General features: G+C 42.7%; 2 protein-coding genes across 4 annotated transcripts in view; one reads left to right on the plus strand and one right to left on the minus strand.

The window, feature by feature from the left end:
- LOC147326613 (basic helix-loop-helix ARNT-like protein 1) overlaps window positions 1-4,249 on the plus strand; it is a 32,488-nt gene extending 28,239 nt beyond the window's left edge. For all 3 annotated transcript variants that reach the window (XM_086301943.1, XM_086301945.1, XM_086301944.1), the window contains one exon: window positions 62-4,249. In XM_086301943.1, coding sequence (XP_086158069.1) covers window positions 62-219 — 158 coding nt within the window. In that variant the 3' untranslated portion in view covers window positions 220-4,249. The remainder of the gene's footprint in view (window positions 1-61) is intronic.
- Window positions 4,250-5,670: 1,421 nt separating this feature from the next.
- LOC147326614 (BTB/POZ domain-containing protein 10-like) lies at window positions 5,671-23,984 on the minus strand. The gene is made up of 8 exons (XM_086301946.1): window positions 23,506-23,984; window positions 17,869-18,110; window positions 17,479-17,782; window positions 17,099-17,201; window positions 13,982-14,102; window positions 10,625-10,822; window positions 10,195-10,305; window positions 5,671-7,487 (listed from the first exon to the last, which is right to left on the minus strand). Exons 1-8 carry the CDS (start codon window positions 23,631-23,633, stop codon window positions 7,033-7,035), a joined length of 1,662 nt encoding a protein of 553 aa, XP_086158072.1. The 5' UTR covers window positions 23,634-23,984; the 3' UTR covers window positions 5,671-7,032.
- Between the last annotated feature and the right edge of the window lie 2,249 nt (window positions 23,985-26,233).

Here is a 26,233-nt window from a genome sequence, read left to right on the forward strand (position 1 = left end):
GTCATTTTATGATTATGACCTCTTCATCAGTCATCTTCTTAACAAGTTGCTCTCTGTAAAGGTGACAACTCCCACCTGAGCATAGACATCATGGATGAGCCCGGTTCCAGCAGCCCCAGCAACGACGAGGCGGCCATGGCTGTCATTATGTCCTTGCTGGAGGCGGACGCTGGCCTCGGGGGGCCCGTCGACTTCAGCGACCTACCCTGGCCGTTGTGAGGAAGCTGGGAGGGACGAGCCGGAGCTGCTGACGTGGGGTCGACGTCTGGTTGCCACGTTTTCCAACCTGTGTGCATGACGGCACCGCAAAAATGTCCATCTTAACAAAAAAAGGAAGAAAAAAAACGCTCTGTAGATACAGAGGAGATCCTCTCTCTTTAGATGTCCATCAGACTGGATGGCCGTTAGGTTTCACCCCCAAGTTTTTGGTTCGTCATTCCCTGCAGGTGGAGCTGAGATCCTGTTAAGATGCTAATTTTTCCAGTGCTGGTTTTCTAACGTTGCCACGGTGAGAAACCATTTCTCTAACAACGGCGGTGCTGACATGTCAATGCTCCTTCACTCTCTACCCCATCAACGCAAATTAACAGAAGGCCCCCCTCCCCTCCCCCAAGACACTCGAGACGGTGGCAGAAGTTTAATGGTGTTGTGTTGGGTGGTGAGCCCCCTGTCTCTGAGGTTTCCCTGTAGGATACTGTACAAGCACGAGGACGTGAACACACAACAGAAGATACTCAGAGGACCTTTATTCCCAAAATTCCACTACCAGGTGTATCTCATGTATTTAACTTCTTCCTTCTTTTTTGTAAAGACTGAATTGTTTTGGAAGGCACCGCCCAGCTGCTGTTTCCAGAGTTTACGCAAACTTTTACTCCAAGCTGCTCATCCTCGTCTGTTTCCTCAGAAATACCGAACTTCTCAGTTTCCTTCTGTGTTCACTCAAACAGCCTGCAGTGCTTCTGAGAGAGGCATTAGGAAGCTAGAAAAAAAAGGCGAAAGCGCTGGAATTGAGGGGGGGGTTGTTGGGTTGAGGATCCCTGTGCGTGTGCCTGTGTGTGTGTGTGTTGAGAAACAGACCAGTAAGGTTTAACAGGTTGGCCTGTGTGGCCTTGCTTATAAATCAAACTGATCTTTTTACTGTTATTTTCTAGTGAATGCAGACATGCTTCCTATACGGAAGAAGGAGGGATAAGTTGAAACATTGCAAATATAATAAAAATCCCAGCAGTAAGCGAGACGGGTGTGCAGAGCTCCGTTAGGTCGGGGTTCCCTGCGTCACGTGTTCCCGTCTATTTAAAAGGCGCTGGTGAAATAAAGCAGGCGATTAGAACAGCCTCGGGATCGTGGATAGATTTAAGAGGGACTAAACACAGCCACGGGTCTAAACTCACACACCAAGGACCAAACGCCACACGGCTGCAGTAATAACATGACGTAGTCGATGGTACTGCCACTGTCTGCTTGCGTATGAACATAAAAGATGCAGAATAAAAGCGGACAGTGGCTGCAGTGGTTTTAATACTCTGGTTCTTGTTTTAGAACTTAGTCTTTCTCTTCAGCCCACAGAGCGGTTCTTCCTCATACCAATCCAAATGCTCTCTGCAGGTAGACGGGCGTGGACGCAGTGTAGTGTAGATTCTCCACAGATGAGTCCATGTGGTCACAGAGAACAGGCAGGCGAGCAGACATCCACACAGATCCTCACACTCACTGATTGCAAAGCCTCGAAGGTCCGTTTGGTTCGTAATTTGTGACAAATTTGCATCACTCAGACTCGAGCAGACTCCAGAATCGTATTTTTTCAGCGTCATCTTTACTGAGTTCCCAGCTCGCCTGCTGCACTTGCAGTTTTAAATCTTTGCATTATTGGCAAGTGATGCTTTATTAACCAACGTTAAGCTTTTTCCTTTCACCACTGAAGCTTTTTAAATGACTGGTGCTCAGTAGTGATCTTAAGTCCAAACTACTGAAGCCATCTATTTGAAAAAAGAAAAAAAGTGCCAAATCTTTTATTTGCGTTAAGTTTCTCCCCGAAGAAGAAAGAGGAGGGAAAAACCCAACCGATCCAAGACCCAAACCTTGAGAGAATGTCGGCAGCGTCTGCAGCTCCGACGTGCTGCATGAGAGTCAAGCTCAGTCCTTAATCAGCTTAGCCAACTGAAAATCTCCAATCTGTCATAAACGTTTTGATTTCTATTGGACCAAAAAGGCTAAAAAGTGTAAATCTACTCCCATCATTCATTATTTCAAAAACAAGGCCTATAAACACGGGTGAAACTGCACTGAACCTAATCGAGCAGCACAGTCCCACAGGGAGACCCATAAACCAGCTCTGAATATAAGACAGTCTTGGTGCATAGATTGAAAGACTCCAGCATTGTAGGTCAAAGGAATAATAATAAAAAAAAAAAGACCATCAGCGAAGATCTGTTCCTCCTCGTGGACGGCCTCCTGCTCGTTTATCTCTGGTGGGCTTCTGAGCGTTTTGCAGCGAGCGCTCCGCAGGAGAGGAGCGAACAGCTGGAGTGAAGCTCTGACAGCTGTCAGAACAAAGAACGAGGCTTTAATGGGGGGAAAAGGTGGTTAATTGAGTCCGGTGGGAGCAGCAGCTGTATGGGCGGGCACACTCGGTGTGCTCGACAGCAAACCAGGACTGTTCAAGTGCTCCTCCATGAGGAAATGTTCTTCACTGCCATTTTATTGACAATGCGGGAGGCGACGCGGCGTCAGCCTGCTAACATAAAAACCAATAAGCTTGGGTTACAGGGTCTCCACCTGCTCACCCCCTCACTGATCCTTCAGCCTCTCAGTCTTGTGTTGAACTGTGTTCTCAGCAGAGGGGACTGGATGGGCTCTTTGGGCTTTACTTTACACCACCCACAGAAGGATCCACCCCCTTTTTTAACCAGCCTGGGTGGGGCTAAAAGAAGCTGAAAAACCCCCCAAAAAACCTCTCAGCTGATTTATTTGCAGACTTGCCAGACTGCATTTACTCTTAAATTTGGTCTTTTTTTTTTTTTTTTTTTTTTGCCCGTTTCACCCAACTGTTAATTCAAACTACCTTACTAACTGCTGGTGAACAAAGAGGACTTTGTAACGAAGATGGAGCTCACCAACATCTCTAATCACTTCCTGCAACAGTTTCTGGGGGTCACGAGAGATTTTTAATAGACTTTTTTTTCCCTCGATGATGAAGATGATCCCTAATTTGACCTCTTCACCTCTCTGCTGTCACAGCCCCAGGCCTTTGTGTTGTCCGATAAATTAGAGGCAGACATGACAAAAACCAAAAGAAGCAAAGACACAATCAGATTTGCCTTTTAACTTTCTGAAATCAGTTTTGGAAACAAAAAAAAAATCTAATTAGATGTTTGGAAATATTTTTTTAATGGCGCTGCATTATAAATACATTATGAAGGCTCCGGTTTGGAGGCGCAGCGATAAAGCCTGGATTTGAGTCTGAAAGACGAAATCCCAGAGATGTATTTAAAAAAAGTAAATGAATAAAAAACACAGAAACAAAAGAAGTTTTCTTCATCGCTCTATTTGCAAAGCATAAACAAAAGTAAACTGTGTTCTTGTGTATAACATGAAAAAGGTCTTTAAAGGGCTGATGTATAACTTCTCAGCTTCTCACAGTGACCAGCACGTTCTTATACAAACACGAGGCTTCCTGTCAAACTTAGAACACTTTTGATGTGGGCGGGGCTAACACTTGAAAATACTTTTTCATGATGGGTTTTCTGTTTTTAACTTTCAAAGAAAATACATGTGAGACACAAGCTGGGCTAATACAAGTCCCCTTTTTTATTTCCACGTGGGCAGACAATGTTAACATCGACCAACTGTGGCAGCAGCTTTTAAAAGAAATCCTTATTTGAGGAGGCTGAATGCTGCGAGAGTGGCAGCTGCAGCACCAGCTGCTGTTTGGACCTCAGCCGCTTAAGTTTAAGCCGGGCTCAGACTCCGCCTCCGCCGTCCTCCTCCAATCAGGCAGCAGCTGGCAAGGTCCCCTCTGTATCTGTTCTAGTGGGTTTATTTCTGTTTTAAGTGTTTCTACTCTACACACTACAATAAAGTGTTCTCCTTGTTGATATCTCCCTGCCCCACCTGACGATAATGTATCAAATCTTTAAATATTATCATGTTAAGAGTATACTTTATGCAAATATATATGAGTATGATGAGTGTATTGTATGTATCAGCAGTGAAATATTTTTCAAATAAAATTATTTGTTTCTGTCATCGAGATTCGCCCGTGTTTACAGTCGCTTGCTGGCTTCATTCACAACTCTCAGCCAATCGGTGAAGCCCGCTGGTATTTTTATATGGTGTTGCCATCCAGCTCGGGCAGAATCTGCAACAGAGAAACGCTGCTGCTGCTTCTCCACCGCCACATGCAGCTGAATAGAGCTGAGCGGTTAAAGCACACTTCAGCGGGACAAAGAGCTTGTAGGTTAACCCGAGAGGTTCGTCGTGGTTTGCTTCCCGCGGCCCTGTAAAGTTGCTCAAAGCATGAGCAGACACTGTGGACGCACATTAAATAATCATGGTTACAGTGGAAGCAGCGTATCTATATTTGATCTGTCCAGCCGAGGTTGGGTCGTTTTCCTGTTACTGAGCATTTCTTTCATCCTCTGCCAAAGCTTCACAACACCTCAGATGCCGCTTTAAAAATTGAAAGTAAAGTTTCTTCTTGAGACTCTGCGTGTTATGCGAAGGCATCTGAATTTTAATATTTCAAAACTTTCAGTGCTGCTGCATCTGGAGGGATGTCTTCTAAAGCTGAGTCACTGCACGCCGATCACATCTGCAGGCTTCAAACATCACTAATCACGCAGCCTGGATCAGTGTGCGGCGCCAAGACCTGGACGTGAAGCTGTTATAACAGCAGAAGGCTTCAGCAGGACGGCTTGCATTCAAATGACACAATGTTTGACTTATTAATGAGTGATTAACATGTAAACAGCCAGTGTTGGAAACATCTGAGGTGGAGATTTTAATCACCATAAGCACCTTAGGGTTCGAGAGGACTCATTTTCTGCCATGTATATACTTATAGCCACTTTATTAGGTACACCTTTTCAGCTAATTGTTAATATATACCTAATCTAAGTAAATCTATAATCAGCCAATCACATGGCAGCAACTCGATGCATTCAAGGTGACCTGCTGAAGCTCAAACCAAGCATCAGAATAAAAAGAAAGGTGACTTTTAATGTTGTTGCTGCCAGATGGGCTAATTTGAGTATTTCAGAAACAGCTGATCTGCTGGGATTTCCCCAAACAACCATCTTTCAGGTTTAGAGGTTCCAGTGGTCTCAAGTATTGCTGCTGACCATGTCTACCCCTTTATGACAGGGGTGGGCAATTCCAGGCCTCGAGGGCCAGTGTCCTGCAGGTTTTAGATCTCACCTTAGGTCAACACACCTGAATCACATGATTAGTTCGTAACCAGGCCTCTGGAGAACTTCAGGACATGTTGAGGAGGTAATTTAGCCATTTAAATCAGCTGTGTTGGTTCAAGGACACATATAAAACCTGCAGGGACACCGGCCCTCGAGGCCTGGAGTTGCCCACCTCCAAAATCTGAGGAATGTTTCCAAGACCTCATTAATTCTGAGACATGAAGAAAACAGCTTAAATAAGAAAGCGACTGTGATTCTTGAAGGTGTTGTAAATAGCATTTATTTAAAAAAAACAAACCAAAAAACGTGTTCAGCATCTTTTCTGACATCCTGTGTGCTCGCAGCAGTGATGATGGATCTGTGCAGAGTTTCAGAGCACCGCGGTCAAGACTCAGGAGTGGAGCAGAAAATAAACAAGACTTAAACTAACACCTAACTTATCAGAGGGGTGTACTGCAAAACGAAAATCAGTCTTCAGTTAACAGGTGATGATCATATAATCTGATCCGGAGCAAATTATATTCAGAGTTTTGGTTTAAAATCTGTTGCAAGTGGCACATTTCTGTTTGCAGAGCATACCATCAAGTCCTGCCGTAAAGCTACAGCTCTGCAAACTGTGCATGACACAGTTTCATAGCTCTGATATCCAGCTGTCCAAATAAACAGCAGCACATCGAGCATGCTGAGTTCTAATTTATTAATCCACAGCAGTGTTGCCTTCTGCTGTTTTATTTATATTACTTATACACACACACTATTTATCCCCTCTTTATAATATCTCAGAGTGAGATATATGGCACTCGATCAGATTTGTGAGGAAGAAGAGTAAAAAGCCACATCAAACACCTGGTTTTATGGAAGCGTGCAGAAAATCTGTGTTGACAGAGAAAACTTATAACCACCATTATTACCGTCATCTCTGGGATACTGGGGGTTTTAATTACTGTCGAATCAGCTAACTCAAAGTCTGGCAATGCTGAACCCGCTCTGTAGTGCACCCCTCTGAAGTAAACACATGTATGTTGTGTGAAACGTTGTGACACAAGAAAAAGAGTCCATCTTCACATCAAATTATTGCCCCCCCCCCCCACAGAAATATGCAGAGGCACTGAAATCCACTTTCCCAGTGAGGTACAGTATTCTACAACACACACACAGCACTCAGCATTCACACATGTAAAACAGATCTTTCCTCACGTGTACACAAAGGTCCACTAAACTCTCCTTTGGTTGACAAATCAAAGAGTAAACAGAGCTGGGAGGGGAGGTTTGCTGATGTGCTTCTAGTTCTCATTCATTCGGACGCCGTGTGGACTGAAAGCAGCTGCAGCAGAGGTGCAACACAAGGCAAACTGGTGTTTTGCCACTCAGGAGGAAGAGGTGGTGGTGGAGGAGACACTGGAAAAGTCTGTGCTCACACTGAAAGCAACACGCCGCTTAAACTCTACAACTTTGTGCGCTTGCTGACTGCTAAAGGCCAATCACACGTGTGTGTGCTTCATTAGGTGGCAACATGTGTGCAGCTGTGATGAGAATGCAAGAAGCCTTGTTGGTGAAGGTGAAAGCATTTGTTGCTGGAGGTGTGAACACAGAGGTGGAGGGGGGGAGTGTGTAGCAAACCGTCTCATGCAGAGGGTGACGGCATGTCGGGGTCCGGCTCGTAGCGGTAAGTGGCCTGAGTCTGGCTGCCGCTGCTATGCTGCTGCTGGTTGCTGTGTGCGGCCGGGCCCGAGCCGTCCTGAGCCTGCTGGTTCAGGCCCTCGTAGGCCTGTGCTGGCTGGGGGGCTGCACTGCTCTCAGACGCCGGCCCCAGCACCACCTGCTGGGGGAGAGTGTCCAGCTCGTCCACCTGCGGCCCGGGAGGGTGCATGACCACCAGCTGGTCCTGCGGAATGTCTGCGGCCGCCGCTGCCAGGTTGGTGGTCGACTTGGACTTGACGCACTGAAAGTCCACATGCCGACTCTTGCCTTCCTCCTTCTCCCAGGACATCCTGATGAAGGGGCGCTGCACGTAGTTGTAGATGACTTCCGGACGGCCTCCAGGTCGTCGCTTCACCTTCTCTTTGTAGGTCGGGTATCCTGGGAAGGAAGGAACAATATGTAATCGGGACAAAACAAGCTCGAGTGGAGCTGGGTTGCAAAATAGCTTGCAGACAGATACGCACTAACAGCATCTATTGGTTGGAGGATGAGGAGAAACAACTACTCACTACAGGTGCGAGTGCACACAAGTTAATGACATACTGTTATTGGTATAAAACCATCATGGGTAGCCTCCTCCAGCAGTCTGAGCTTAGAGCAGTGTAACTAAGTGAGGATTCAGAGTCACCCGATCCAACCCCAACTATGTTTTATCAAAAAGTTACGTTTTAAGCCAAATCTTAAAAGTAGAGGCTGTCTGCCTCCCGAATCCAAACTAAGCAGCTGAACTATAACTAATGACTCTGTGAGATTCACCATTTGACTCAAACACTGTTTGAGTCAAATGGTGTTTGAGTTAATATAATATGATGGGAAAATAAACCAACAAGACTCTGCTGATGGCATCAAACTAACCTATATTTAAAAAAAAAAATTCAACTTGGATATTGTTAATTACTGATAATTGAAAAAATGTGGGATGTGTGGCCCTGATTCTTTTCGAGCTCCAGCTTTGAGACATGCCAGAAGAAAGTGTTACTTGGCTTCACGCATAGAGGCGAATGTTACTGAGAGTTTTAGCATGAAGCTAGAGCTTGTATTTAACATTTTCCTAAAAGTCATGTAATGAAAGCCACATTTACTGGCATTTTACTGTTGTTGTGGAAATTCTTGCCTCAGATTTGGCCTTTTAGATTTTAACAACCTGTTAAACAACATCATTTACTGTGTGTAGTGTGGGTAAAAACGTCCCTCTGCAGGCCCGCAGGAACGCTCCCGTTTGTTCCTGTGAAACTGTTTCCATGACCTACAACTGTTTTTCCTTCCAGGTTTGCTGTTGTGTTTTTTAGCTTGGTAAATGGAGTGATTCTTACATAGCGGAGTACTAGCTAACATTTATACTCCAAAGGATGCATCGGAGAGCAACTTCCTCCTGAACTACAGGAGGTAGAGCAGGCATAACAAGCCATCATGACAAGTACTGTAATGTGAGCTGAAGTACTCTGCAGACTTTTATGCTGCTTATGACGATTAGATAGCGGTCCATCATAAAGCATCATCAAGAAGGTGACTGATGTCTCCTAAATGAATTCATTCCATCCTCTCCTCACACAGACATGACCTCACCAAGTCACTTGTATTAGGAGACGGTAGATACCAATGTGGTCTAAACATAGAGAAGAACTAGGGCAGGGGTCTGCAACCTTTTACACCCAAAGAGCCACTTGGACCCGGTTTCCACGCAAAAGAAAACACTGGGAGCCGCAAATACTTTTTGAAATCTAAAATGAAGATAACACTGTATATATTGGTTTTTTTTACCTTTATGCTTTGTGTGAACAACTAAAGTAAGTAAGTAAAGTTTATTTATTAACACAAAGCGCTGTACACAAAATTAAAATAAACAATACAATCAATAGACATTATACACAATGTAAAAGATCAAATGTAAATAATGTAAAGAATATAAAATACGTAGATCAACAAAAGGCTTGTTTGAACAGAAAAGTTTTTAACTGCTTTTTAAAAGAATCCACAGAGCAACTAAGGTGTGTTGCTTAAGAAATCCATGAAGTGCTACAGAGAAAATTACATTACATTACAAATATGTATTTTACCTGGTTAATGTGTGTGGCGGGGCGTGGTCTGCAGCGCCGCTGCAGGGGAGGCGGACGCACCTGAGCAGCACCCGCAATCACGCCTCGCCGCCTTAAAGTCTGTGCTCTCTCTGCTGTTGTGTTGGTGTGTCGGGCTGTGAGCGGAAAAGCTACAGCCGGCTGTGTGCGTACAGCAACCGTGTGTGAAAAGTGGTCAATAAAGAGATGCTGAAAAGCGTGTTCATGGAAACATCGTCGGGTCTGCCGTGACATGTTTACAATAAGACTTATGGTCCCGAACCTCTGCGCACAGAGCGTCTGCAAATCGGGGCTTTCATCTTTATGCAGGACTGTAAGCTGTAATCTGTGAGGCGTGAGCGGCGTTTGTTTTTAACATAGTTCACGGTGGAGAACAGCTGCCGACATAATGTGGATTCGAAGATGCATAACTGGGGTCTGGGGTCAAAAGTCTCGATAAATGCACGGCGTTTCGGTGGGTACACCGGTTTCCGCGAGTGTGGCGCTTATTTTGAGCGATGAAAAAATAATAAGATGTAATTTTATTTTTATATTTCAAAATCACAATAATCTTAAAAGTTAAAAAAAAGAACTAAACACAAATAAAATACACTTCAGCTAAATACTTCTAATTTATTTTCCCAAACCACCCGGAGCCGCAGTATAAGGACAAAAGAGCCGCATTCGGCTCCAGAGCCGCAGGTTGCCGACCCCTGAACTAGGACAAGAGCTCACCAATTTAATTTTATTTTGAAACTCAAGGGAAACAGGTATAGGGTGAAAAATACTGGGCCCATCATAGGCCCCTGAGGAACTCCACTGACAACTGTGGCTGTGCCTGTGCCAGCCTGGCTATGAAAAAAAGCAGTCTGTAGGAAGCTGATAAGGACTCTTTGTGACATCATCTTTGAAAGCAATTACTTTTACAAAATATTTTACATTGGCTTTAGACATTCAAGGACCAGACTGCATTTGAAGACAAAAACTATTCTGAAAGCCACGAGTAACAAAAAAACCCCTTTGTGGTGTACCTTCAATTCCCAGTCGGATCTTTTTCAGTCCTCTGTCCTTCAGCACCGACTTGGCCACGTCTCTGTTCTCGATGTACTTGAAGAAGCGGTAAAGTTTGGTGCTGTAGATGACTGCGGAAGACAAGAGATACATTCAAAATCGAACTAGTGAGCGCATTAAAATATGAAGCAAAACCGACAACTCTCCGAATGCACGACTTTCCTGCCCTATCTGAGACATTTAAAAGGTGAACAAGAAAAAGCCACACAAACAGAAAGTAAGCGGGAGCTTCAGGAAGTGTTCGTGCCACTGTGGCCTGCTTTCACACACCGAGGCACCTTAGCCTGGTTTCTGTAAAGTGGAGCACGGCCTCCATCAGATTAATGTCACCCAGTTATGAGGCTAACAAACCAGATCAGTGGAGCAGCAGGGTTCACTATGAAATCTTACTCTGCGAGTACTCCTCTCCCATCTGCGGTGGGTACTCTTCGTCCCAGTCCACCACATCGTCGTCAGTCAGCACCACCACGTGACACTCCCTCTCTCCGCTCTGGGCGCTGGCCACCATCAGCGGCAGCACCATCTCCTCCAGGTAACACTCAAACTGATGCCGGGCTCCGTCGTTGGACAGCTCGTGCATGAGGGCGCCTGAGGACGAACAGACCAGACGTCATTGTGGACAGAAAGCAGAAGCCAGAAACGATACTGAGCTGTGATTCTTGCTCTAATCAAAGCAAGTAGAAGACTTTAATTACCCCACATGAACGACTATCTGTATCAAACTTGTTATTGTATTGGATTAATAATAGAAACAGTCGAGACACTCAGATAATCCTGAATAGAAGCATATGGAGGAGCCTTTTAACTGTGGGTTGTTTTTTTAATCAAATTTGACTAACAGTTCTGAAAATGCAGTTTGTGTCCACAGAAGTTATTTCTAAGGAAGACTAGAAGCTTTAGGTGGTGGTGGAGGCACCACATGATTCAACCTTTAGCAGGAATAATTGGAAATCGGGCTGGACCATATCATACCGTTCACGGTAATACCGGTATAATGTTCGGCAACGATAAGAAAATGAAATATCGCGATAGAATATGGGTAAAACGCGCATGCGCAGTGCCTTTGCTTTCATACGCACATGGCGGCAACGGAGAATGAGAAGAGCGAAAGCGGATCGTTGAATGAAACGGATGAACCAGAACTGGTTTGTAAAAATGCTGCAACTTCAGTGGTGTGGAACTGGTTTAACTTTCGTCCGTCAGATACACAACAAAGCACTATTTTTGGTAGCGCATGCTAGCGGGCCGTTGTTATTATCATGTTTTTTAGAAAATACGGCACACTTAAAATCAATCCTTTGATTTTCTGAAAATCGACAGTGCCCCTTATAATCCCGTGTGCCTTATGTACTCCTTGCGGAGTGATACGTACTGTGCTTCAACATAATATTACCTTATTGTGTGTGTATAACCTCTTTTTAAGTTTTGTGGATATTATACATGGTTATGCTGAGGATATGTCGGCCAATTTCCACTGGAAATGCGTTTTGGTTAAACTGCCAGCAAGGAATTTGCATTTGCACTTTTATATTTTTTTACAACTTTAATGCACATAAAAAAAAACAGCTGCTTGTTTAAGTGAAAATATACTGATTTTTTTTTTTGCACTAATAAAGTTGTGGAATTGTAAAGTATTTTGTCTCGTGTCAATTATATCGTCAGTTATGTCGTTATCACAAATTTTCAAATGTATATCGTGATAAATATTTTTGGTCATATCGCCCTGCTCTAATTTGATTTAATCGTTCATTGAATGTCTTTATCAGTCTCTCAGAGTGTTGTGGAGGAATTGTGGCTCACTCTTCGTTACAATGCTGCTTCAGTTCATTGAGGTTTGCGGGCATTTGTTTATGCACGGCTTTCTTAAGGTTCCACCGCAAGCTTTAGCTCTCAGACAGATGCCCTCACATTTGACTATAAAATACGCCTCAGTGTGGCTGCAAAACAGGCCCAAAGCATAGACCTCCAACGCTGTGCTGCGAGTTGATACGAGATGTTTGTGCTGATATGCCGTGTTTGATTTTCACCACATGTGGCACGGTGCATTAATGCTGAACATCTCAACTTTGGTGTCGTCGCTTTGAAGGAGATTGTTCCAGTAGAGGTTTGCTCAGATGCAACTTTATCTAAACTGTGCAGCCCTTTTCTTTTCAGAGGGGAGAGGCTTTCTCCTAACAACCTTTCCTTGTTCAGTCTTTTTTATTATACTGTCATGAACTTTAACATTTAACATTTAACAAGCTAACTGAGGCTTGTAGAGCCTGAGCTCTTGGGATTTTTGCAGTTTCTCTAAGCATTGTGCCATCTGACCTTGGGATGTATTTCCTGTGGCATCCACTCCTGGGAAGAACTGCAACTGTCCTGAATGTTTTCCACTTGAGGATAATCTTTCTCAGTGTATAACGGTGGACTTTGAAATCATTAGAAATGGCCTTATAACCTTTCCCAGACTGACATCATGGCAGCAACAGTTGCTGTTCTAAGATCTTTGATGATGATTTACTTCTAACTTTTCAAAAGTGCTCACACTTGCTGATGGTCAGTTAATCAAGTGCATTTGATTAGCAGCACCTGGCTGCTGCTTACCTTCTTAGTTAACTAATTAAGTCTCTCTCAGACTGTGGGCTTACTTGTGGATCCTAGCGTGTATACCAGTAGAATGGGAGGCAGAGCCGTCAGCTTCCTTTTGTGGAACCAGCTCCCAGTTTGGATTCAAGAGACAGGCACCCTTTTTACTTTTAATCCAAACTTTCCTTTTTGATAAAGTATACCGTCAGGGCTGGATCGGGTGTCCCCTTTCACTCACCATGTGTTCATGCACCACTCTGCATTTAATCATTAGTTATTATTAATCTCTGACTCCTCCCCCTCACACCAGCCAATCATCTTGTCATGTGTTGTTGCTCACCTGTGGTTGTATTTACTTAATGTTTATTAAGATTTAAGGTTTATTAATTAATATTTGTAAGCTGTACTGTGACACAAAAGATAAATATCAGCCAGTGACATCGGTAAATGTAATCTTATTTGCCAGTATCACTGAACAGGGTATTCTGATACTGAGCTGATATATCAGTACATCCCTGGTGTTTCTACCTGGAACAGCAATCAATTGAAATCAGAGACATGCTGACTGAAAAAAAGAACTCTAAAAAGTAGAATTAAAAAAAAATCCCATCCTGTTGTGGATTAATTAACTTTACCAGCTTTGGCTTGTTATGTGCCTGCATAACAAGCACTGAATCTCACAGCTAATCATGACCTACTTTAGAGCTCAGCATAGAGCAGCAGCAAGCAGCAGGCTGCGCGCTGAAGCCACTCCTCCCACACACTCAGACACACAAACAAGAGGCACAGCCATGCACAACGACAACAACAACAAACGTCCATCGGTCGCAGCATTGTCACAAACCAGTACAATGTAGCTGTGCAATAAATTTAAGCAAACAATGTTATTTCAGCTCTTTCTTTTTCACAATAAATCAATCGCATAATCTGCTCCACATTCAACTGATGGCTTCAGTAAAGGACAGTGAACAATATCCAGCCTGTTAGTGTGAAATTATTGCTTTCCTATTCCTGAAGTAACTGCCTGTACCCATGCAACATGCAGAGACGTGTACTTTTTCCCATTAAAAAACAAAAGAAGTAAAAAACCAACACACTCACCAAACTGTGCACTGACAGAAGGAGGAACTACATCAGTGTGCATGCAGTAAATCAACAGCTAGCCATTTAGATACTCACTGAGGTCTCTGCACTTGATGGTGCTGTAGTTGAAGGAGATACAGAGGTAGTCACATGCCTCCCTCAGCTCGGGAATGGAAACGCCGTCAGGGCAGCGGATTATCCCCGACTTGTAGTAATCCTGCCATTTTCAGCGGCGCGATCGCACACATAAATGGACGGAGCGGTGGATGTTCGTGCACGCACATGAGCAAGGGAGAAAAAACAAGGCGCCATTATTAATGCTGCTGCTGCTGAGAGAGAGCGAAAGAGAGGATGAGGAGAGGGGGGAGGGAGGGATGGAGAGCGAGCGAGTGGAGATGAAAGTAAAAAGCAACGTCACAGAGGAGAGAGAGGCTTAGAGGAGAAAGGGTGAAGGGTGATGAAAGTAAAAGCTTCCGACGTCAGCCTCCCTCCCTGCCCCACTTTCCATCCTCTGTCTGTCCCTGTGCACCCTCACGGTGGCTGTTACCCAGGAGACTTTCTACTGATGGGGAGAAAAAGAAAGAGTGGAGACACTCGGGGCACACAGGACAGAAAGTTCTGGCACATCTCATTTCCTGCTCTGCCTCATGTCTCCTTGTGTAATTCCCACAGACATGCAGGCTTTTGCCAAAATCCATTATACCACGACCACAATCGAGCAGCTTTTCGCCTGTTGTTACTAATGCTCTCCCAAAGAGAAGAGGCAAACACATAACATTTTACACCTGCCACAAACACTTTTGGAAGCAGACAATTTGGACGGCTTTCAGAATATTTCCTCTCCTCAGGCTGCTGTTGTGCTAATGATTATTTTGCTATGAACAGATGAAATCAGCATTAATGAATGAGCATGTTCACTGCGGTCTGTGCACTGGGTGCTCTTTCAGCTGGACAGTAAATAGTCCAGGAAAAAGAAGCAGCAGTATGCTGTAACACATACCAAACATTTCAAACCACAACTGTATTCATATCTGTGCATAACAGTCTTTACGTTATCTCACATTATTTTCACCAGCAGTTCCTCTTTCCGTTGTACTCTCAGATAAAAACATGCAACGTGACACCTGCAGTTTTTTCCCCTCTGTAAAAAGCTCCACTAACATAAAAGTTTCCTTCGCGGCCTTACGAGACACTTTTACACGATCCAGCAAACCAGACAGTCCTGCAGCCTCTGGGTCAGATTCACCTTTTAAAGCTGGCCAAGTTTCTTTCAGAAGGGATCTTTGTTTTCAGCTTGTTCGCACAGTATTAGCATTATAAGCCAGCTTCTCCCATCAAAGCATGCCCCAAGGGGCTGTGGGTTCTCGACGTGTTGAGTGCTTTTGCAATAGTTTATACTGACAGTTTTTTTTTTTCATGTTGGGGGTTAGTTGTCAATTGGTGCATACAAAAAAATCCCTACCTCCCGCTCCTTCTTTATCAGTTTTGCTTTTAATTACGGCCGTCGACGTGTCACGCTGTAATAATTCTCCCCTTCAGTTTTCTTTTAGCAGAAAAGAATTTAAGGGTATAAAATCTGACTTGATAAATACCTAAAAACTGATATGTGTTATTTTTCTACACTTAGCCACTGCAAAACTTTCATGACAAAAGCAGATAAATGAGGGACAGTGACACCGGTAAATGTCACCTTATTTACTAGTTGCTTAGCAGCTGATACGCAACAAGACACTTGGCTGATGTATTTTTGCATCCTCACCGGAAGTACTCTGCTGCACCTGGCACAATTTAAATTCTGCAGTATTTAATTAAAGTGATTCTTTCTTTCTTCGGGCAAAACAAATGACAAAAGAGTAATAATCTATGTTAGAGGAAAGAGCAGGAAGCATTTAGTTCCTCTCTCTACATTTAACTGCAATGCCTCAACTTTAATTTGTATTAGACGTCTTTAGACGGCACAAATTGACATTTTAGTGATACTAAAACTCACCTAGTACAACTGCACATAGGACTTTCACATGAATCTACCTCTGAGTGTGAGCGTGTTAAACTGTTATCCCTGTTACCTGGTGATGGGCTACAGAATGAAGAAGCAGACAGCTAGTGTGGGGACTAAAGTGCATGGTGTGGTATTGTGCTGGTAGTTTATAGGTGCAGTGTGTGAAAAATACGTGGAACAAGCAGTAATATGGTAATATTCTTGTTCATGTATGTGGTGACTATAAAAATAATATACAAAGAAATTCTTTGTAGTGAAGCGGAGTGTTAAAACAGATGAAAATGTCCACTGTGGCGATTTTTAATGCTACTTCTTCTTCTTCTACTCTACTCTCTACTATTCAAGTCAATTTTAAGCCAACCAGCATTCTACCTGTGGATAAAGTCCCTGCTGTCAGGCCACCCGCTTCTAGCATTTTGGAGGACTGAATGTCTCCGTCACACAATCCCTCTCTAAAAGGGACACAAATGTAGGACCATAAATCTGAATTTATTGCAGCAAAAGCCCCCAAAATCTTAGCAAGACTATACCAGGATAGGTGGATATGACTGAACTGCACTGCAATGTACGGGTGCTTCTATTTAGCCCACATCATATGAACAGATGGAAGAAGAGCTTCAATTTTAAATAAACTCCCATCAGCTTCTTATCCTCTGCAACCCACTAGAATATGCCAGCATGTGGCATACAGGTCTGACTGTAACTATAGGATCCCACCAGAAACAGACACTTTACTGAGACTGCAAATATTCTCAGCAGATATACGACCCCAACTTTCCTCAATGAGCCGTGCTTCTTAGAATAAAAAGAGCTGATGTTGTGTCTTTAGGATACAACATCAGCTTGTTTGAGGTACTTTGCTGCTTCTGTAATTGCAATCCCTGTGTGGGGAACTACATATTTATTTTAGGACCTATGATAACCATAATAAATGAGAGTTTAGATCATGCAAATAATCCAACGTTTTCAGAGAGGTTCTGGGCCCCAAACACAGGATGGAAAAAGAGAGAGAAAGGTTACAAAAAAGAATGAATATGCCGAAATAATCACACAGAGAATACAAGAGAAGACACTCATTGGGTCTGTGGTTAATAGAGGGGAAATGGAAAAGTCTGAGACAAAGTCAGGGAAAGAAATGACAGTGAAGCGAACACTAATGAGAGGATTACACAGAAAGTGACCGACACACAGACACCGTGTACATCCTTTCTCACCAGGATGGCTCTGAAGACAGTGGAGCTGATACCATCTGCCACCTCAAACTCTCCTTTTTCATTGGGCCGAGTGAAATTGTTGTCCCGCCCAGAACCGAACATCCTGAAAATACACGGCAGGTTTTTTTTAATGACTGCAAACAACGGCTGAACAGATAAATGACCATCTATCTGTACTGCCATGCTTTGTGTTCATTAAAATGCATAAGCTGCTGATGATATACCTGGCCTGTGTTATCTCTATGCAGTTATAATCTAACAGAGAACTTCTTTTTTTGCCCGTCGTCTGATTTTCAGAGTGACTACCTCAATACTTATTTTTGTTGGTAAAATAATAAAACTTAAAAGTTAATGTGCTCTGATGTGGTCTGGACAATTACCTGCCCAGCATGGTGTTAGGCTGAGCTGTGAAAATAGCAGGATCCACCACAAATCGTGTGTTGTCCACAATGAGTGTTACTCTTTCTCCCAGTCTCAGCCCACTGCGATGTCCTTCTTTACTGCTCAGGTCATAGATGTAGATCATATCAGAGGATCCTTGGCTCAAAGTTTTGGAGTGGTGGTCACCTCCAGGGGAAGCCAGGGAACGAGGTATGTGTCCTACGTGGGAATGGGGAAGAGAAACCCTGGGTGGACGTGGGCTGGAGGACCTGGATGATGAGCCTCCTTCGCCACGTTCACGGTCTATGGATGGAGAAATGTGGACAATTAATGCAGAGAATATTTGGCCTGCTTTTACCATCTACAACAAGCACCTTTATCCTCCTCACCGTGCTGCCGAGTGGGAGAGGTAACATTCCTGATGCAAGGCGTCAACTGGCTCTCTCCCCGCTCATGGGAGGAGTCGCGTGAACGATCGCTGGAGCGCCGCCGCTGCTGTTCCCGGTAATGTTCTGCTCCTCCTCCTCTTTCTCTCGCACCGCCACTGGCACCGCCCCCGTACAGACTCATGGTCCTGACCTCCGGCCGCTGCTGGTGGTTGCAGTCCAACGCTGACACACCACACTGCTCACTTGTGAAGAGATGGGAGGAAATCACAATGACGCACATCTCGTAAAGTTCGATTATTAAAAATAAATAGTAATAGGATGCAGTAGAATAAAACTAGAGAAGATTAACAGAGTTTTTTTAAGAACACTTGATGCCTCCTACAGTTATACATGTCAGGTCAACTAGCTACAGCTGTGTAAGGTACATAAAACCCTGCAATGCTTTTAATATGAAATGGATGCAGAACATGTCGAGTTATGCGCTAATAGTGTAATGCAGTAACATGTAAATGACCGCGAAAGTGCATCAACACAAAGACTGACTCGTACACTAATTTGGCTCCGTATATTTATCTCTATCACTTCTGTGGCTTTAAATATACATAAAAACAGCATAATCCTGCATTTCTTTACTGTCTTATGGAAATCCATGATTGCAAAGATTAAACAGGTTTTTTTAATTTAATGAGAACAACTGCCAAATACTGGTTCTCATAAATTAAGAGTGGAATCAATACAAGTCAGAAATTGCATTACTTTGTTTGTCCGCTGCAATGATGACCTTCATCTGCCCTTCTCATTTATTCCTTAATATTTAGAGCAACTAGCATCATTTCATTAGAGCAAAACGGAAAATATAAGAAGATTTGGTATTAATTATTAGGTCGCAAAACTTTAAAGTATACCAATCTCTAAAATGTTTATCCCATATATATACATATATTAAGCGTTTCATTAACTGTGTCTGTAGCTCTAGAAAAACACCTCATATCTGACAGCTTCTCATCGTCTTATACTTCATGGAGCTGAACAGTGAGTAGATAATCGAGCAACTCCATAAAGGTTTTTATATTTAAAGCATCCCTTTAGAAACTCATTCAAAGCAGCCATTCAGGTTTGATGTGCTCAAAGCTTCGAGTCCAAGTGGGACGGCACTAATGATCGCACAGAAACCCAAAGTACTGATGCGTGACTTCATGGAGCGGCGAGGCACATTACTCTGTGCGTCGACTGCATCCTCTCTAGACTCATTCACACTGTCGTGCAGAAATCGCTCGAGGAGCAAAAGAGTAGTTTTTTTACATGCCGAGCCGCGGGACGAGAAAAGTCTGCAGTCAACTCGCGTGAACCCCAACAGGCCCTAAGTGCTGCAGAAACACAACTGCACCAAACTGTGAGCACCACCGACCTCAGCCTTCAGCTACAGGCACACACTACATCAGCATCAATTAGAGGGTGCATCCATGTGAAACAATCTGAGTGAGACGAACTCACTTGGCTACAGGACAACAAAGAGAAATCGTCTTGATTGTTTATTTGCTCCACAAGCTGGTTTTTCACAGGTTTTTGACAGATAGGTAACGACCGATCCACCTTGCTTCGGAGTGAGCGATGCTTCCTTGAGTGTTTTTTCCAGAGACAGACAAGCAGCCCTGAGAGAGCTCTTACAATATCTGCCCTCCATTTCAGAAAGGAGTTAAACACACAAGCTCCTGCGTGCATTAATGCACTCGAGAAATGCAGAAGCAGGCACGCACACTCAAGCGAAAAGCAACTCGCTTCCATTATTGGCTTCAGGCTTTCATTGTTTTAAGACTGAAAGAGAAATACTTGCAAAAACGGATCTTCAGTCATGTTAAACTACATGACAAATACCAAATGTAAAGCATTATCTATACTTTTACATATATAGGTGCTCATATTAAACACTGACAAAGTTTCAAAAAGGTACAAAACAATCCCCAGGAGCCCAAAGCTCAGGTTCAGATTGTTCTAAACACTGTTTCAGACATTTTATCTGCTCGTGAATCTTTGTGATGTCACAGAGCAGGGATTTCTCACTCTATCATTATTTTGAACTGTTAATCATGCAAAGCTATTATATGAGCTGGACACTAGCTTAACATGTCCCCTTCAACCAGATCTTAGAGATGTGAACATCAATTTTCTCCACATTCTTCCCCAAAAAAATACTAAAATTCAGATGCCGTCAGTACATTCTGTTAATTTTAACCCAGGATCAACAAATATGGATTCGTTTGAACTGTGAATCATACAAAGCTGCCTTAGGAGATTCCCAAAATAAAAAGATGGAGCTAAAATGAGCTTACACAGAATACAGGTGCAGTACACTGAAGTCATATAATGTAGTTACAAGCAGACGAATAGGATGAATAGGGAACATAAAATCTGCTTGGATAGCTGTGTGATAATTATATCACTGCATTTACTATTAACACAGGTCTGTACCAAACGGTTAATGACAGTATTGATTAATCTGACTCAATTATTTATTTGTTTGAAAGAAAACTTGAAAAGGACTATAAAATACATGAATGTCTTTAGCCTAATAACAGTCCAGAACCTAAAGGTTGACAAATCACTGAAGTGTACAAAAATGTAACCAAACAGTTACTAACACAGTACTGTACTACCAAAGGTTCTGATAATTAAATCATTATTTAGTTATTACTGATTGATAACTCTGTTAGATGTGTTGATGAATGCACCCATTATAGATCCACTGCGACAGTACAGCTGGCTCTTTGATCAATAGCACTGAGCTTATAAGGCAGAAACAAATCCAGGTCTCAGTAATTAAGAGAGCTGGGTCTCCCGAGAGGAGTCGCTATGAAATATGATGATGACCGTCTACTGGAGGTGATATCATCAGAGAGACATAAAATGGAAGAAACAGGCTGACTTCTTCCATAAAAAAGACAAGGTCCTGTAAAAGTGGCTTCAACTCTGACAATGACAACACATATAAGTTGTTACATTAACATACACTAAAAAGCGTCTGGTCTGGATTTCTAACATGTATTCTGTTCAGTCTTTTCAATTTGAACTTGAACATGATCATCGAGGAGGACAACATTTAGGGCATCACTCAAACTGTACATCAAAATAAAGATGATAACAGAGAACAGGTGAGAGTGTCTACTTATAGTAACTAGCATCCACTGCCACAATGTGGGATACTTTTATTTAGGATGTGAATGTGTTTGAACATTCAAATAATCATTATTCTTAAATGAAATTGTTTGTGGGGACATTTTTTCACTCTTGATGTGACATAACACACTACAACCATGAAAAGGTGGCAGTAAAGCACAAAAAAAGGAAAAAGAAATCAAATTTTGGAATAAATGTCTACAGTATTTTTGCTATTAAAACCCATCCAAACTTTACATTACAATAGTTTTGATTTGTGGTCACAGGCAGCAGTACTTCAATATCTGTGCTTTATTTGGTTTTAGTCTTTGCGTAAAACAAAACAAACAACAGCATTTGTGGCGTGAGCTCTTTTAGTCGAGTGAATACACCAGGAGAGAAATCCATCTTTTGGAAGTTTTCTCCACAGGAAAGCTGTGAATAGTAACGTCTCTTGCCTCGTTTCCTTTCCACCTGAAATTACAACCTTTAAAAAGTGCACTGTGGCATTTCTGGATACTTTGTATACCCCAGACTGTTAGATATAGCAACTCTATAACTATAACTCGGGAGTGCCACCAGGGATTTGTCATCAACCCAGAGTGGAGGACTGCACACTCCAAGTACTGTCGCCCTTTGGATGGTTTTATATACATCTAGGATAATTCAAATAATGACAGCACTTTGTGTTTTTAACAAGACACTAAGTGAGGAAAATCACTGGGGTTTATTCTAGAACCAAGGGTTAAGTAAGCTGTTCAATAACACAGCAGAACTGAACTTTATTTCCCTGCACCATGCCCACTAAACAGGTTTTGCATGTTTTGGCAGAGCTTCAAAGGCTGGTAATTAGAAAAGGCTCCCTGGATGCCGGCTGAGATCTCAGCGTGCCGGACAGCCGGCTTGCTGCTGCTGGTCAGACGGGTTGACCGGCTGGCTGACAGACTGATTGAGTGGTTAATTGGTTAACTGTCTGGCTGGGTCAGCGGGAAGGTAGACCATAATGTCAGAAGACAAGCAAACTGATAAATTAAAAAAAAAAAAAAAAGAATTCTCCGCAAAAGCAATGCAGCAATGACTTGCCTCTATGGCGATTCAAGGTCATTTATTCATTTTACCAGACGGCAACCCATCAGTCTTGTGAAGCAAAAAGCTCAACTGTTTGCGCACAAATTTCTACAAATTTAGCGTGTCTAAAATAAAAATAAAAATTTAAAGCCATGCACATGGAGATAGTTAACTTCTCAAGCAGGATAACCTCTCAGACATCAAAGTGGAAACAAAAATTAATAATAATTTCCGTATTAATACAGAGCTGCAGACTCCGCCAGTGTCCTTGAAGGGAAGGGTCACCATAGTAGCTGAGCAAAAGGAGAAACGGGTGCAGACACACACAAAAACACCAATGTCTGCTTCAGGTTCAGTGTCTTCAGGTGAACTGTACGACAGGCGCACACACAAAGCGGGCACTGACCATTGCTGAAATGTGAAAAACACCATTATTCATACAGAGAGCAACAGCCCGGCCCGTCATCCAACACAGCATACCTCGACTCATGACACGCTCATTAATAATGAAGTCTCCTTTTCAAAAACACCACAGTTAAGAGTTCTGGCAAGATGTGGCTGATTATGTAATATATGTATTTACACCAGTGCCTGACACAGCATGAATCTCCAATGGGATTCTAATGCTTGGCCGAAATGGGAAATTAAGAATAAAAGCGGGTCTTGCAGCCAAACAGGCTGCCAGCCAGCAGCCACACCAGCAGAGTGGAGGGAACAAAGGAACTGAGAAGGCAATACTTCACTCAGGGCAGGCAGATCCTCTCATCTTTCACATGGCAATGCAAGTCTACAGAAGCCACGATTTCACACAGACAGGGCTAACATTTCACTTGTCTAATTTCCTGCTACTGGACACCCCTCCCTCCCCCCTCCTATACCACCATTTCTACTTTCTTATTCATCTCAAGAGGTACATTGGTTCTGTGTGTGCAGTTTTAATGCAAGTCAGCAACCCATCTAAGACACAGTAAGACAGGCAACGATGCATGGCGTCCTGGCAGTCTATTAAAAGCATGAGGTGAGAGCCCCAAGTGGTGAGGGTCCAATCTATTATTTAGGGGCAGCTGACACTACTGATGGGCGAAGGCAGGGAAGCTGCCCTGTACAAAATAAATCCAACAAAAGGACAATTAATTAAAAAGGCATAAAAATGGGAATTACCATTCATAACAAGGATATAAATGCCACCCCTTGCCCAGGATGAGTGGATGTGAGACTACCATAAATATCATTATATCATCACACACTCCACAGAGTCCCATCAAGGATAAACCTCCTGTCACTGCTCTTCCTTTTTGGACCACTATTATAATTCTTTTCGTGACAGGGAGGCATACCGAGAGCAGAGCACTAACACATGTAACACAATGACAGAGCTGAAAAGCCTCGGTGCTTTGAAAGCCGACGTGCACCTACCGCTCGGTATCAGAGGGCCAAGTGAAGACAAAGCAGCAGGGAACGAGCTGCGGGATGACAGCGGCACAAAAGCCTTGCGCTCCTCCGAACAAAGCGGGCTTGCCGGCAGCTTCAGCATCCTCGCTCATTACTTTCCAACTTCATCAGCATCGTTTCACACACACACACTCAGGCCAGACTTAACTCGCTGGTTTAAAAAAGAAAAACACAAATAAAAATCCACCAAAAGCGTTTAACGTGTCTGGATGGCGAGGGGGGGAAGACTCGCTCGGGCTAGTCATTCAGAGTCACCGGAGGGACCTTAAACTGTGAATGGCCGCGTGCTTCGCTGAATCAGAGCGGTGCTGCCTTCACGTGATCCTCGTAAGTTGCCACTTCTCAGGGCTCCGTGTATTTTTTAATTTTTTATTTTTTTTTTGGTTTGCTTTTAAGTCGTTCTTTCTTTGCGCACAACAATTATAACGATTTATTTGTTTGACATTATATCGTAAAGAAAATTTACCCTGGCTTATCCAGAAGGTTACTGAACTTTAAAAATTATTTTCAAAACTGTGATATTATCTAATAAAACGGAAATCCTCCAGTTTCCCATTCCTCATAAATATATTTGAAAAACCGCAAATGAGATTAATTCTTCAAATTTCATAGGCTCTGGATCCTAGTTTGATGAAGATGAAATGCAGAGATAACACAGCCTCTTTTATACTTAACCCTTCGCATGAAATAAAAATGCATTAATACGCTTTTTTTTCCTTTTTCTTTTTGTTTGTGCCTTCAACAACTTCCAGTTTGAAGTGACTGAAGAACAAACAGGATGAATTCCTGGATAACAATATCATTAGCAGAATCTCCCTCACTGTGCTGAATGCTGAACTACTGAAACAGCAGAAACCCTGGACTTGCATCTGAAAGCAATATATTTTATCTCCTTGCTTTGTTTCTTAATTTGGTAAGTTTAGTCCCCAGGCGTTTTATAACTGGATATTCTTGTATTTTGCTTATTTATTATTGTCTTTTTATCTCTTATTCCTCCATTTCTTTTTGCCTAATATATTTCCTGTGGGGGAAAACTTGTTTATTGTGCCTTGTAAATGGGTTAAAAATCTCTTTAGATAGGACCACTAAGACATGGAGCTACTTTTGTAATTATTACTACATTTTACACATACATTTTTTTAATCTTGCATTTCATGGGCACTGACTGTTCAACACAGCCTACTTCTATCTTCAGCTAGATGTCTAAGGCATTACACCTACTTAAGTGCTGCATACTACAAATGCTAAATTCTTTATACCCAATTCGTAACTCTTGAACTTTCAGCAACCTGGCAACAAATCTTTTTTTTTTTGAGTCTTGCATAGCCTTTTTAAATATTCTTAACACGGTGGTCAGATAATATTTGAGTTGAAGAAATGTCAAGAAAACATACACTCACTGGCCATTTCATTTGGTACACCTGTTTAGCTGCTCGTTAACACAAACATCTAATCATCCAATCACGTGTAGACATGGTAAAAAACAGTTAAACTTGAAACCAAGAATGAGAATGGTAAGAAAGGTGATTAAGACTTTGTTGGTGTTGATTTAGAGGTTATCAGTGCCAGACGGGCTGGTCTGAGTATTTCAAAAGCTGTTGATCTACTGGGATTTTTTTCACCCAACCAGCTCCAGGTTTAACGGAGAATGGACTGAAAAAGAGAAACCTTCCAGTGAAGGCAACGGTAATTCAAATAATCACTCATTACAGCCCAGGTATGCTAAAAAGCATCTCTGAATGCACTACACGTCAAACCTTAAAGCAGATGGGATAGAGTGGTAGAGGATCACAATGTGTGCCACTCCTGTCAGCTAAGACAGCAAACTGAGGCTTAATTTTTGCTGCAGGATTTGGGCAGCATAGTCAAAATTTGACGTAAACAAAATTAAAGCATGGATCCAATCTGCCTTGTATCAGTGGATCAGGCCTCTGCTGGGATATTTTCTTGGCACACTTTGGGGACCATAGTCCCGTGTATTGTTAAAATACCGCAGCTTACCTGAATACTGTTGTTGACCATGTTCATGAAATTCATCAAAGGGGTTTCTTAAACATGACAGTGAGTTCACTGTACACAAATGGCCTCCATGGTCAGTGAAGCACAACTGACAAATCTGCAACAACTGTAAATATGACATGTCTGTAAAGAGTCACCCAGGTCATGGTAATCTAAGTCTTTAAAAAACATAAAGAAGTCCATTCGCTTTTCTTTCCAAGCTTCCTAGAGTGTATGATATGACAGCATTTATCAAAGTCTGAGGAATGTTTCCAGTACTTTGTTGAATCTGTAGCATGAAGAATTAAGGTGGAGAAGACTAAATGTCAACAACATGTACCTTGTACATTGACTTGCCAGCTGCACTACTTAAAATTATTTGCTCATGTTTGTGAACACAACTTGCCATGTTTGTTCTGCGAGTCAGCAGATATTTTGTGCAGAAAGTTCAACACGTCACCATCGCAACCAAGAAAGCTGAGTTTTAAAGCAGTGTTTCTCAAACACTGTGCAGCGGCACATAGGTGTGCAGTGAGAAATGATCAGGCGTGCCGTGGAAGGTTATCTGGTTCCACCTGATTAGTACTCTATAACAGCGGTCTCCAACCCTTTTTGCGCCACGGACCGGTTTATGTCCGACAATATTTTCATGGACCGGCCTTTAAGGTGTCGTGGATAAATACAACAAAATAAA

Source organism: Aulonocara sp. 'chitande type north' Nkhata Bay, linkage group LG7, assembly GCF_057382095.1.
Source record: "Aulonocara sp. 'chitande type north' Nkhata Bay isolate Kocher_YH1m ecotype deep benthic linkage group LG7, A_spYH_male_GT1.1, whole genome shotgun sequence".
Taxonomy (NCBI): Eukaryota; Metazoa; Chordata; class Actinopteri; order Cichliformes; family Cichlidae; genus Aulonocara; species Aulonocara sp. 'chitande type north' Nkhata Bay.